This window comes from Diorhabda sublineata, chromosome 2, assembly GCF_026230105.1.
Source record: "Diorhabda sublineata isolate icDioSubl1.1 chromosome 2, icDioSubl1.1, whole genome shotgun sequence".
Lineage (NCBI taxonomy): Eukaryota > Metazoa > Arthropoda > Insecta > Coleoptera > Chrysomelidae > Diorhabda > Diorhabda sublineata.
The window spans coordinates 25,309,488-25,322,268 of NC_079475.1; the positions used below are offsets into that span (position 1 = coordinate 25,309,488).

At 30.5% G+C, this 12,781-nt stretch overlaps 1 protein-coding gene across 6 annotated transcripts in view; it reads left to right on the plus strand.

Annotated features, from left to right (window-relative positions):
* Positions 1 to 12,781, plus strand: part of LOC130453329 (serine-enriched protein) — a 50,283-nt gene that overhangs the window by 3,190 nt on the left and 34,312 nt on the right. For all 6 annotated transcript variants that reach the window (XM_056792999.1, XM_056793002.1, XM_056793000.1 and 3 more), the window contains exons 3-7: positions 307 to 417; positions 2,593 to 2,628; positions 8,113 to 8,230; positions 8,990 to 9,147; positions 11,771 to 11,918. In XM_056792999.1, the coding sequence (XP_056648977.1) occupies positions 307 to 417; positions 2,593 to 2,628; positions 8,113 to 8,230; positions 8,990 to 9,147; positions 11,771 to 11,918 (571 nt within the window). The remainder of the gene's footprint in view (positions 1 to 306; positions 418 to 2,592; positions 2,629 to 8,112; positions 8,231 to 8,989; positions 9,148 to 11,770; positions 11,919 to 12,781) is intronic.

The following is a 12,781-nucleotide window of genomic DNA, read 5'->3' on the forward strand; positions in this document are numbered from 1 at the left end:
TAAATGATATAATCAGATAGTACCTAATGTATTTAAAGTTATGAAATTGTAAGCACAGCGTGCCGAGACATTAATTCCATCTGCAAAAATTCAGGAAAGCTTTGCAAAGCTTAGCGCGAACTTTTTAAAACTCAAATAAAAAAAAATTGCAACCTTGAAAATCTAGGTTTACTATTATAACGCTCTGGACTAAGTGGAACGGGAAAGACCGTGGTCGTGAACGTAATTGTCGTGAATTCTGAGTGAAATGCACCAAAGGCGGAACTAAACTAGTTATATATTAAGAGTAAATTTTATCTTTTGAAGGCACCTAGTCCTCAACGTAGAAAGGATCCACCCCCAAGAGAGAACAAACTTCGTTTGTTTCTAAAACGGTCTTCTGAACCTCTGCTCAATTTACAAAATGCATCTCAATCCGTAAGTATATTGTATTATTGGAGTAATAATTTTTTGCAACCAATAAATTATTGAACAATCTAAACGTATTTTTCAAAATTATCAATTTAAAAAAATGCTTTATTTTTAGGAGCACATATTTAACTCAACTTTTTTCTGGATTGAAATTGAAATCATGAACAGATAAAAATCTGCCATTTTTAATAATACTATTCTTTAGTAAAATTGTGCTAATTCCGGGTACGTAAAAATTATGTAGCGACATAATATATGATAAAATACCAAAACTGAGTGTTAACAAACTCGCTTTTTGTATGGAGGCAAATTTGTTCAGAGCAATCACTTAGATTGGGTTGAGAAAGGTATAAAGACTTTTCGAAAACTATAAAACGGGTTAAGGTAGATGAACTAAGAACTAGATTTTTATTTCTTTTTTGTGTGTTAATTCTTCCATGATATTTATTTTGTTTTATAATGAATTCTAGATGTTTAATAATTATTATCGAGCAGTTATCAACGATTTACTTCCTCACACGGACTTTGCACTAAAGTACGATACTAATAAGCTATTTTTATGCAGAAATGCGGAAAAGTATAAAATCCCAAACCTCAGTGACCTATCAATGACGCTGCTTATGAGAATTAATAGTAGACAGCCATTAAAGGTGAATAAATAACCTCTAAAGTTAAACAAATATAAATAATAAATGGATCAACGACCCGATTAACTTGATTAGTTTCCGAACAACAATGAACGTGATTAGGGTTAGTTTCCGAACATACAGATCATTATTTTGTTCACCCGAATGTAGTCCTATAGTTATTCGCTATTATACATACTACACAACGAAGTTGATTGCTTGAATAGCTTTCTTGTCAATCATTGAAAAAAATGTTGAATATACGGTAAAGGTCAAAGTAATTTCTTAGTTCCTAAAAAGTTGTCTATATTAAAATAAGTAAAAATAGGGCTAACGACATCCTACGAAACGTATCTTCCATACGTGCTGTTATGTACCGGATGTTTCTTATATTTTTCAGAACATGCAATAGAATATAGACAGCTTTATGTAAAAAAACTTATGACGCATAGAACAAATCAGATAATGGCATTTTAGTTTATTTATCTAATGATCTAAATTTCAATCAATAATATTTTCTAAGAAACCTAGTAATACCCATTTCTCTTACAATACAATTGAGAGTGATGTTCCTGGGTACATTTACTTTAACAAATTTATATTCGCGAGATTGAAAGAACTTTGATTTTGAGTCACCTAATCCACTAAGTGCTAAATGTATTTTCCAAAATTTGTATTCTATTTTCAAATGGCTTCTTTTTTTATGTAAACAGCTAGAAAAAGAGTGGAAACCCTATTACGCTCGAGTAGTTCGAGTGGTGCCTGCTGTGTGGAAAAGACGTGCTGATTCCACAGGGTTGCACTTTTCCAAAGAAAGAAGCTCCGACAAATTTCTGAGCTTCTGGAGGCGAACTCAGTGTTCTGTCTATTGAGTTGCTCTTACAAAAACTGCTCTAGGTGGTACTATGCTGGACAGATCGGAAGAGCATCTGCCATAGTAGTATCGGTAAAATAGGGTCAAGTCGGCGACCTTTCTTCTATGCTCTAAGCTGTCCAAGTTTCTGGTCAAGTCTGGTCTGGATCGCCTATAAATTGAATTGCTTTCTTCTGATTGAGTCGAGTATTATCAGAGCACTTTAAAATCGACAACGTTTTTTCATATTATCTAGATAAAAGACTAACATAAGTTCATAAATAAAAGTACAAAATCTAACCCCGACTAAATTATTCTAAACATTCCTAGTTTCTTGAAAATACCAACGATACAGTATAAGGTTATTAATGTATATAAAAAATAGCTAGCAATAAGTACAGCAAAACCTCCCCAAACTAAAAAGGGGTAAACAAAAAGTCTATCTGTAAAACGTGAAAAAAACTGTTATTTAACCGATATTTGTGGTTTTAACTTGTAAAATTGGGCCTCAGTAATCGATTTTTTCATATATTATTTTCATAAATATTTTTTAAATGCTATATGGATGAAATATACAAAGTTACTTTTGAACTAAGTTATATATAAAACAAACAATATGTATTGGTTGCAAAAACTTATTGTTAAAATGAGGCTTATAGGTAAAGACTTGAGTATATGATTATGTGTATGTTATATAACTAGAGAGGCTTCACCCAGCAGCTGGCACCTATCCAAGAGGTAAACACCAAAAACATACTCCTCTCCAAATTTTTTCCAATGTTTTTGCCTGTAGTAGAACCATTTCATTTTTGGTTTTAACTATATATATATATGCAATGTTCTTATTATTAAATGTTACGTATTTTGATTAATTTTCAAGACGATTTTGTTTAGCACATTCATAAATAGGGAAATTCGAAATATTTTTATGAAAAAAGCTTATTTTTAATATTACTAAGAATAGGATTATCTTTAAAAATTGTTATGAAATATTTTTTTTTCATATTTCTGCCCGAATTTTTGTCGTGTTAAGAAATTTCTTTCTTTTGGTTTCTCTTCTGCCATTTAAGAATTTATAGTATAATAAATCACTTGGTCCAAGAATAAATGTGAAGAACTATCAGAACATTAAAAGTCATGTTTCACAAGTTTTAACAAAAGATCGGTCTTGTTAAACTAAATAAACATTTTAACAATATCTTGTAAATTAGGAGTATATCCCGTATACAAGAACTAGCTTTCTATGATAATTGGTGTATTTGCAGCAGATTTAACTTCAATAGGAAGAACTCTTTTCAACAACTTAAACTTCTAATGGTTTCTTCAAGAAATACTAAAAAGCAGCTTAGTTAATCTTTTTAAAGGATATATATATAAATTTCACATTATCTGTGATATTGTACTGCATAAGTAAAAAGTTTTTGATTGTGATGATCATAAAATTTTATTGAACAAAATACAGTTTTATGGAACTCGAAAACAGATAACGAATCTATCGAATATACATTTCCGAATCTACCAATTAGTAGTTGTGTTCCTCAAAGCTTAGACCAATTACGAGTATATGTCTGATTTTCATTATCAATATTACACGAAAAAATCAGTGGAAAAATGACCTTATTTGATGACGACACTAGTGTCACAGCGTAATTCTAACAAACTTTGTTTTAATATTGAAAAAATTGTACCTAAGTCATGTAGATGTATTACAATACAACTTGTTCTCAATAACAACACAATTGTAGATTGTCTTCGATTGTTTATAGACGGCTCTAAAATGGACTGCAGATATTGACATTTGAACAAGAAAATTATCTTCAGTATTTTATGTAATTGGACCAGTTGCTGAAAATGTTTCGTTCTCCACCACTTTAATTAACTACCTTGTTTGTATCTCATCTCCACTACGGGCTTCTCCTCTGAGGTTCTTGTAGCATTCTCTTTAAATTATAAAAAATAGCAGTCTGTCAGGTTTTTGTTTTAAGCTGAAATGCGCAATGCGATTTTTACTTCAATAAGTATATATTTCTTGGTATTTTTAAAATGATTTCCGCTCAGCTTTAATAAAAATTCAATTACCTAGAATACCATTCCATCATAGTACATCATGATTTAATAGAACGCATAGAAAGAAAATCAATTTTATTGAAAATGAGTATTAAGATATACTATTTCTACTAATTGTTTTTCCATTTGCTATTACACAATATTAAATAGGAAACAGACACGACTGAAAAATTTAAAGATCAGTTACGGAAAACTTTCACTAAATATAATTTAGAACATTGCATTATCAACATTTAATTTTGATATGAGTTAGCACTAATAATATAGCACTTTTTCACTTTTTTGATTTTTAGTAGTTTCTAATTTTTCCTCAGATTTGCGCACCACATAACTGTAAATATTTATAATCTTCTCAGATATACAAATAGACAGATTGATTCGCGTTAGAATATAAATTAATCCAAATTATGTAATCACGAAGTTTACATAATGTATCAATCATCTCATTCTTATTTGCACGATTTATAAACACGACGTCGTTATTGTCACTCAATTGAAATAAAGTAAATAATCCATGTTTACTGTCTAGAATAATATTTTGGAAAGCTCTGGAAAATTAAAATATAAATCATAGAGTGAAAAATTTTGTTGATTTTATTTCCTTTTGTCCACTATATATTTTGAGACACAAAAAATCTATAAATGATTTTACTAATGAGCAATTGATGACAACCGAAGTTTCAATACGTAGAAGCTTGAAATCACTCATCTTCTGGAAAAAAAAATAATGAATTATTTCATCTGTCTCATCATCGAGAAACTTCGACCACGTAAATGTTTCTTTAAGCTAAAGAAGGAATCGGCAACCTGTTAAAGAGCATTTTAGTAAATAATAAGATATATTTTATCAAGAAAATAATTACAAAGTTGAATAAATTTTATTTATAAACTTTCTCTACGATATCAATGGCTTCTCTGATGTTGAACTTGTGAGGTCAATTCTGGTTTATAGTTAGTCATTTTAAATCGAACATAAGCATCTGAATTTTCAATAGTTAACCTGTTCTTGTTTTTACTTAAAATAAGTTTCATTTGTGAAAATATTTGCTCATATTTATAAATTGACCCGAATGTGGACAAAATGGCAAAGCCAATTTTTTTAATGATGAAAACCTCGTAGGAATTGATGCCCAACATGTTGATATCATGAGAAAATGATTATCTTCAGTATTTTCCAAATCTTTCCGCAATTTCTTGAATTTATCCGCCCATAATGTTGCACTTTCGAAATCAATAATTTCTAAACTAAAATTGTCAATTCTCAGATATTCAAAATACTGCAAATTTATAATATTTTCTTTTATTTCATAGGGCTTCATTATAGTTGTAAACATTTCTCCATGTTTCTTAAGACTTTCATATTCAGTTTTAATGTCCCAAATCCAACATATTTAGACTGCGTTCATCGATATTTTCTTTTTCATGTTCTCTTTTCATCAAGGGAAATAAATGATAAATTTTTCTTTATAATGCTTCATTACGTCTGTTAAGAACAAAAGTGTTAAAACCATTGCTTATCATTGAATTCGAGAACATTTTCACCGATTTCGTGAAGAAATATTTGTATATCATCAAAACACTCTACAAATCTTTGCCTCGCCTTGACCATCATCGTATTTCAGAATTTAATAACAAATCTTAATATTTCGATTTAATTTCCTCCAAAAAAGCTTTAAATCGTCGGTATATTAATACTGATCGCGCTATTATCATGTTTACGATCTTAATAACTTTTTCAATTACCTCAAGTTCTTGTGTAGATGCCTTTGCAATTCAATTTTCTTCATGTTCATTTTCAATTAACTTTACAAATCCAACAGTTTTTCCTCTCATACTTGGAGCACAGTAAGTTGCTATGGAAAACAATTTACTTTTTAAATCCAATACTTGCCCATTTTTGAAATATGTACCAGTACCTTTGGTAGTGTCATTTATTGAAGCTAGAACGCATAGTTCTTCATTGACATTCGAGCTATTTATTGCAAATCTAATAATTATTGCAAGCCTACCAATACTATTTCTGTCGGTACTTTCGTCAACTGCAATGGTAATTATGTCACGAGATAACAAATCATTTTTGACCTGTTCATCAATATTCTTGGCAATATCTTCAACGCGACGCTGGACCATTCTAGCTGACAATGGCATTTCTTTGATTATCTCAATTACTTGTTTTTTATTTGATTTCTCATTACATAAGTGTTTGGAACAATTTATGGATGCGTTTTTCAAAAACTCGCCGTCTGTAAATGGTTTTCCGTTGGTACCAATGCTAAGAGCTGCAACAAAGCTGGCAGACGTAGCGTGATTGTTGCTGGTAACAAAACTCTTTTATAATTTATTTGTATTTATTTGTTTTCCAAATTTCAATACGAGTTTAGCAACGTGTTCAGATTTATCTTTATTTGCCATTTCACTAATATCTTTATGTTTTGACGAAAAGTGTCGCGCAATATTATCCTGGCGGTAATTCTTATGTTGTGAATCAATCTGTTTGGTTTATCAAATTTTACAATATTGTTATTTTGAAAGAAACAAAGCATGTTAGTATCTACTACCTAATAATTTTAGACAAGTAGCGCCATTGTTAGTTGTAACTATATGAAGGCGGTTTGACAGAAAATAGACATTCCAGAAATTGACAACCCTTCATTTGATGGAGAGCTAGACAAATGAAGAGCTGATGGCAGAGACGAACGCTTACTTTGCGAAACTACCGAAATATTACTTTTTGAATAGTTTGCAAAAATTGGAAATTGTCAAACCGTCCTCGTAGATATACACGATCCGATGAGTTTATTAAGTAAAGATATCTTAATACGTAGATATTCGAGTTTCATATGCTGCATGTCTAAAAATGTTTCATAAATATTCTATGAAATTATATTGATTTAGTATAAAAAAATGTCAAAAAGATTTAAGAGTTCAATTTCTAAAACATGTTACGGTAAAAGCTTCAAATACCTAATATGTACTAATGCAAACATTGACCAAAGAGGTTGACTGAAACCTTGTTAAATTTGTGGCATATGGATTTATCGAGTTTCCTAAGAATTGACGTAATTTTTCAATAAACAAACTAATTTATTCTATTAAACTAAAATGATTTAATTAGCTGTTGTTTTATATCAATTGTGTTCAATGCTAGGGTACCCAACATTTATTAGTACTACTCAGTTGATTTTTCTCGGAATATATTATCAACTATACCAAATAATAGTTGCTTGGTGACATATTTTTCTCTTGTTTTATTCTGTACGAGGGCTGCTACTTAAGTTTTGATGTAGACAAATAAAAACAAATGTTTATAATTAATAATATATATGGGTTTATTGCTTTTCAAAATATTCTCCATTGACCCAATTGTCGAAGCATTTTTACCATTCGATTGCACTGCCCCCAAAACATGTGATTTGAACGCATCATCCAATTCTTCACGTAATTTTTTCGAAACATCTGGCTTACTATTCAGAATTGACCGTTCTACGTTGCTTTAATGGAACGGTGGCGACACGTCCAGTTTTTCCGGAAAAACAGGCGACCCATATATTCAATTGGTATTTAGTTTCGGGTTCACGATCTTATAGCCGTCTTTTGAAGCAAGGTGATTGATTTTTTCAGAATTTCTTTGTACCAATTGACAAGAGCTGTTTTTTGAGCGATTATCAAACTATGCGGTATCGAACGCGAGCCAATCATTTCGTCAGCCAAATATTCATGCAATATTGAATGTATGCGAGTGAAACTAATGCCCAAGTATGTCCCAAACTCACAGTATTTCACATGACCATCTTGTAATATCAGTTTATGCATAGAATCTATGTTTTCTGACACAACAGCTGATTTTGCACGAATTTATAAAATTCATCATGCACCGAAGTGCGACCACGATTGAATTATGATAGATGGATCTTTTAAGTATCTGTAAACAACTCAAATAGCACTCGTATGACAACACGTTCTGAGTACGTTCGCCATTGAAAATTTCAAACTTTATGATAGCAGTATCTCCAAACTTAAGTAGTAACCCTCGTATTTTATCTGTTAATTTGTATAATGAAAAGTGTACGAGAGTTACAAAATCGTTTAAAAATTATTCCAATATTAACATGATAATTTTCATTGTATGAGTTCGAAATCTCTTTTTGACTTCAGCCTACTTCTCAACAACATCAAACACTGATAATTGAGGAATTTGAACCTGATGTTTTCCGACAACTGATAGAGTACATTCATACAGGATGTGTTACTCTACAACCCAGGACTCTATTAGGTGAGACATGTGAATATTTAACGTTTCATGAATTACTGAATCATTAGTAATAATGCATTTACAACTTCACAAATTATAATAGACGAGGGTCGATGAGTGGGTGACTTTGACTGGAATCATTGAGTTTATTTTTGGCACTAACTTTAATGTGTTAAAAGTTGTTTACTAAATGCCCAGTTGAGGTCTTTGCATCCCGAAATAATTGAATTTTTTCGATAGGGAAAGATTGAAAAATGTGGTACAAATAACTTAACAACTACTTTCTAAAAGGTGATTTGTTTTGGGAGAAGGAAACCATCAATAGTTGCCTGATTTTAAATATTGTAGATCGACAATACACTGAGGTGGAAGGAAAACAATTCACGAATGCATTCTATAGGCTACAACGAACAATACTCTGACTAAATAAAAGAAAAATGGAATTTTTTGAAACATAAAACAACAGAATATCACCTTATATATGGGGCAAATGACAACAACAACAAAAAAAAAACACAATAAGAATTGCGAATGAAAGTTTTAGCTCACTAGTAAATTCGCTCATCAGTAGCTCGTCAGCTATTAGTAATTTTGATGATTATGTTATTTTTGGTTCTACGCGCACAAGGAACTTTTCGCAATTTTGCTATTGATTATTCTGTTCATTTTTCAAAATATTATTACAAGCAGCAGTTACAGTGTCAATAGATAATTCAAAACAATGTTGTACATAACTTTTGTATATTTTCTCATGATCGAATATTTATTTTTTAATCGTAGGTGTAATGAATGCCGCAGATTATTATGGTTTGGACGAATTGAGAAGGGCTTGTGCTGGATTCGTACAATGCTGTATTAATGTTGACACCGTATGTGCTCTTTTAGCTTCGGCAGAGCGATACATACAGTACAAATGTACAAAATCATTGGTACAAAAGGTATGTATCTTTTTAGATGTCTTCAATACACAACTGGAGCGTCTGGACGTCATGACCGCCATATTGTAATAGTTAACTTTCCAAACACAGTTTGTCAGGTTTTAGTGTGGTATTTAAAAAGTGTTTAATTAGCGCTCAATATAATATGATGATGATGTGTTTTGTGTGCAAAATTTATCAAAGAAAATACGAAAAAAATCAGAAATCACTCAACACATATGCGGTCGTCAACGACGCAGTTAAAACTTTGTTTGGAAAGTGATCTCTAACCTGAGTTAACAATGGTGGTGTGTGTCGTCAACACTCCGGTAGTCCATTCATGATTACTTTTAAATAAAGTATTTCTATTAAATATATGGAAAAAATGATTCTTACGTCTTTCATAATTGATAATTAAATGCGTGTCGGAATCTCATCTTTCGTTACACTAGCACAATTAGTACAGGTAAAATATTTTGTGCTCTACAGTTTTGGCTCCGGTACATTTTTCGAATTGTTCGTAGTTTTCGAGATTCAAAATAATTTTGTGCGTGCAAACCCCTTTTATAATGGAAATTTTGAGGTTAGAAAAAAATTAAAACTTTTTTGGTACATAATGTTGTGCTCTATATTTTTTGTCCCGGCAGTTTGTGTCGAAATCCTCATAATTTTCCAGTTATCCGCATTCAGAATGTACATAAACACATTTTACGGTGAAAATTTGAGGTTAGGAAAAAATTCTTTAAGCTTAATCTGTAGAGATTTTTGTACTGTACATTTTTTGCAGCATTTTTGTACATTTCGAGAATTTTGTACTCTACATATTTTGTTTTTTTTTCAAATTCCTCATAGTTTTCGAGTTATTCGCGGTTAAAAATGTTTTTGAGTTTCAAGTTCCAGAATTTAGAAAACCCGTGTCCGTAATTTGCTAGACTTATTCTGTATCCCAAAACCTTCTAGAATCTAGAAAATCAAAATCTCCCAATTTAGTTTAAGGTATTATACCAGGGGTGGACTGGCAAATATATAATAAGCAAAGACGTTGCTTTTTTTAATTAGCACCACAAAAAAGTCTTTTCTAGGTATTTTGTTATTCTCATAAGTCACTACTAAGTAATTATATATGTCAGAATTCTGTTTTAACACTTTTTACTCAACATTTAAGTTGAGTTGCTGATTTAAAAACTGTATCAGGTGCGTGTTAAACGTGTAAGTTCATTCTTTGACTAAAATTGATCAACATCCACATTACTGTGAAACCTGTCTAAGATAATTCCAAAAAAGACGACCCCTCATTGAATATACAAGGAAATTCAACTATTAATTCAATTCCTCCAATAAAGATAATTTAAATTTTAATGCTAATTTTTATCAGCATCAATGATAGAAACGGACTTTTAAAATGAGATCGATTGAAATGAAATAATGCATTTTTTTTTTATTTAGACTGGAGCGTGTAATCAATTTAAATCATATTTGTATCAGATTAATAAACGTCAAATGCCAATTAATTAATCAGTTTAATTAATCAGTTTCGGCCCTTAACAACCACCCCTTATGACAGATATAATTAAAAATAATAATTAACATCTTATTAAATAGTTATTTAACTGATTTGCATATAAATTTGGATTTAGGTTTTGTCTACTCTCTACTTTAAATTTAAGCTTTTTCAGGGGATTGAATTTCATTTATTAGAGGTGAAAACTACCTTTATCCAAAAAAAATCATAAAATATTAGTTCCAAGCGTGTAATTATCTGTAAATACGTTAAATTTACGTTGCTAGATAATTTATGATATAATAAATAGTTTGAACCGCTAAAAACCACCTTTATTATATTTATGAAAATGTATGGACATTGCTATTAAGTAACCGGGAAACCCAATTGTATGAAAATTTATATTTAGGCTCTACTTAGTCTCTATGAAGTTACGGGGTTGCTTTTCATTTTTTAAAGGTGAAAATCAATCAACTTTCAACAGTAATAATTCCGTTTGTATTGGATATGCATAAATCGTTAATACACGATTTTTTTATGAGCTACAATTTTGGTTTGTACAGTTTTTTCGATTAAGTGCATATTTTTCCACTTATTCGTGAAAAACAATCTAAAAACTTGTTTTTTTGCCCGAATACAATACAATTTCCCTCGCAAATTAGTATTGACTTTAAGAAAAAACTTTATAGTAAAAAGTTGCTTATAATTATTCAATTTGTCGATTTTTGCACTTATTTTCAAAGAAAAATTTTTTACCATCAAGGAAATAGAGGGTAATTGCAAATTTTTATGAAAATTGGTGCTGTATGGGATAAATACATGGGAAAATTGACTAATATGCCAGGGATCACAACGTATTTTCTTTTGAATCAGATATAATGTACTTATTTTGTTTTTACACAGGCAAAATCTGTACATAAGAATCAAGACACTGTAATACAACTAAATGTTTTTAATAAAAAAATCGACCTGTCCTGTCTTTAACATTAATGCAGAAATTTCAGGAGGTAGATTTAAAATGAACTGTTCCCTTTATTATTTCGATTTATTCATGATATTGTGCTCATTTTCACTTTTTCCTTCATTGAATGTGTAAACTATTAAATCAGAAATATTCTGTTTCCTCCGTTAAATTGATTTCAGGTTTTAGAATTCGTGGACGAGCATGGAAACGAAGTATTAAATTTGGGGTCATTCACACTTTTACCCCAACATGTGGTGAGGCTTATTTTAGCAAGAGAAGAACTACAAGCAGATGAATTCACCAAATTTCAGGCTGCACTTATGTGGGGTAAGTAACAATGAGCAAATTATTAATATACATATGTTTCAAACATATTCAATTTATATTCTGTTTTTAATGTACTGAAACAAAAAAGATTCCGATTCAAGAATAATAACCAAGGTATATTATTCATAATTTCTGGCAAACAAAGCGGTACAAAAATACTAAAACCCCTGGTACCACGAACCATCCAATTTGACTAATACTTCAATTATCACAATTTTGCGATTCATACTCAATTATTACCTTCAATTTATTGTAGTTAATGAGGTAATATTAAAAAAATCTGTATCAAAGAAAAGAAGCTCACTTTCGATAACATGACAGTTGTTTATTTAATGTTCTTATAATTAATTTCAATTTTCCTTTTGTATGTCTCGCGTTTAAATCACAGAAATAGAGAAAAAATCAGGAAAAGTATTAACATGTGCAGGAATTAATTAAAGTTGTTAACACACTTTATTAAAAGGATGAAACCACTATTTGAAAACTATTTTATTGCTTGTGTGATGCTAGAAAAAGATTTCTTGGTTGAATTAATAATGTTCTACTTAAATTCTCCATTTCTCCTAATTATTAAAAAGTGCATTTTTCCATACATGGACTCCCATTTTGTTCAGATCGTTTGTTACTTGACTTTCCCATTAGCTTGTGTTCTTCCTCTAGGACGGTTTTCTAAAGGCTTCTATTTTTCTATTTTTTATTCATTTTATGTGTCCCAGCCATCGTATTCGCTGGGATTTATATATAAGGATTCTGTATTGTGAGTGAATTAACTTTTTTAATCCATATATTCCTCGTATTCTTCTTTTTAAAGAAACACAAACAAAATAGAAAAACGATACGTAGAAAAAGACCTGCATCAAATA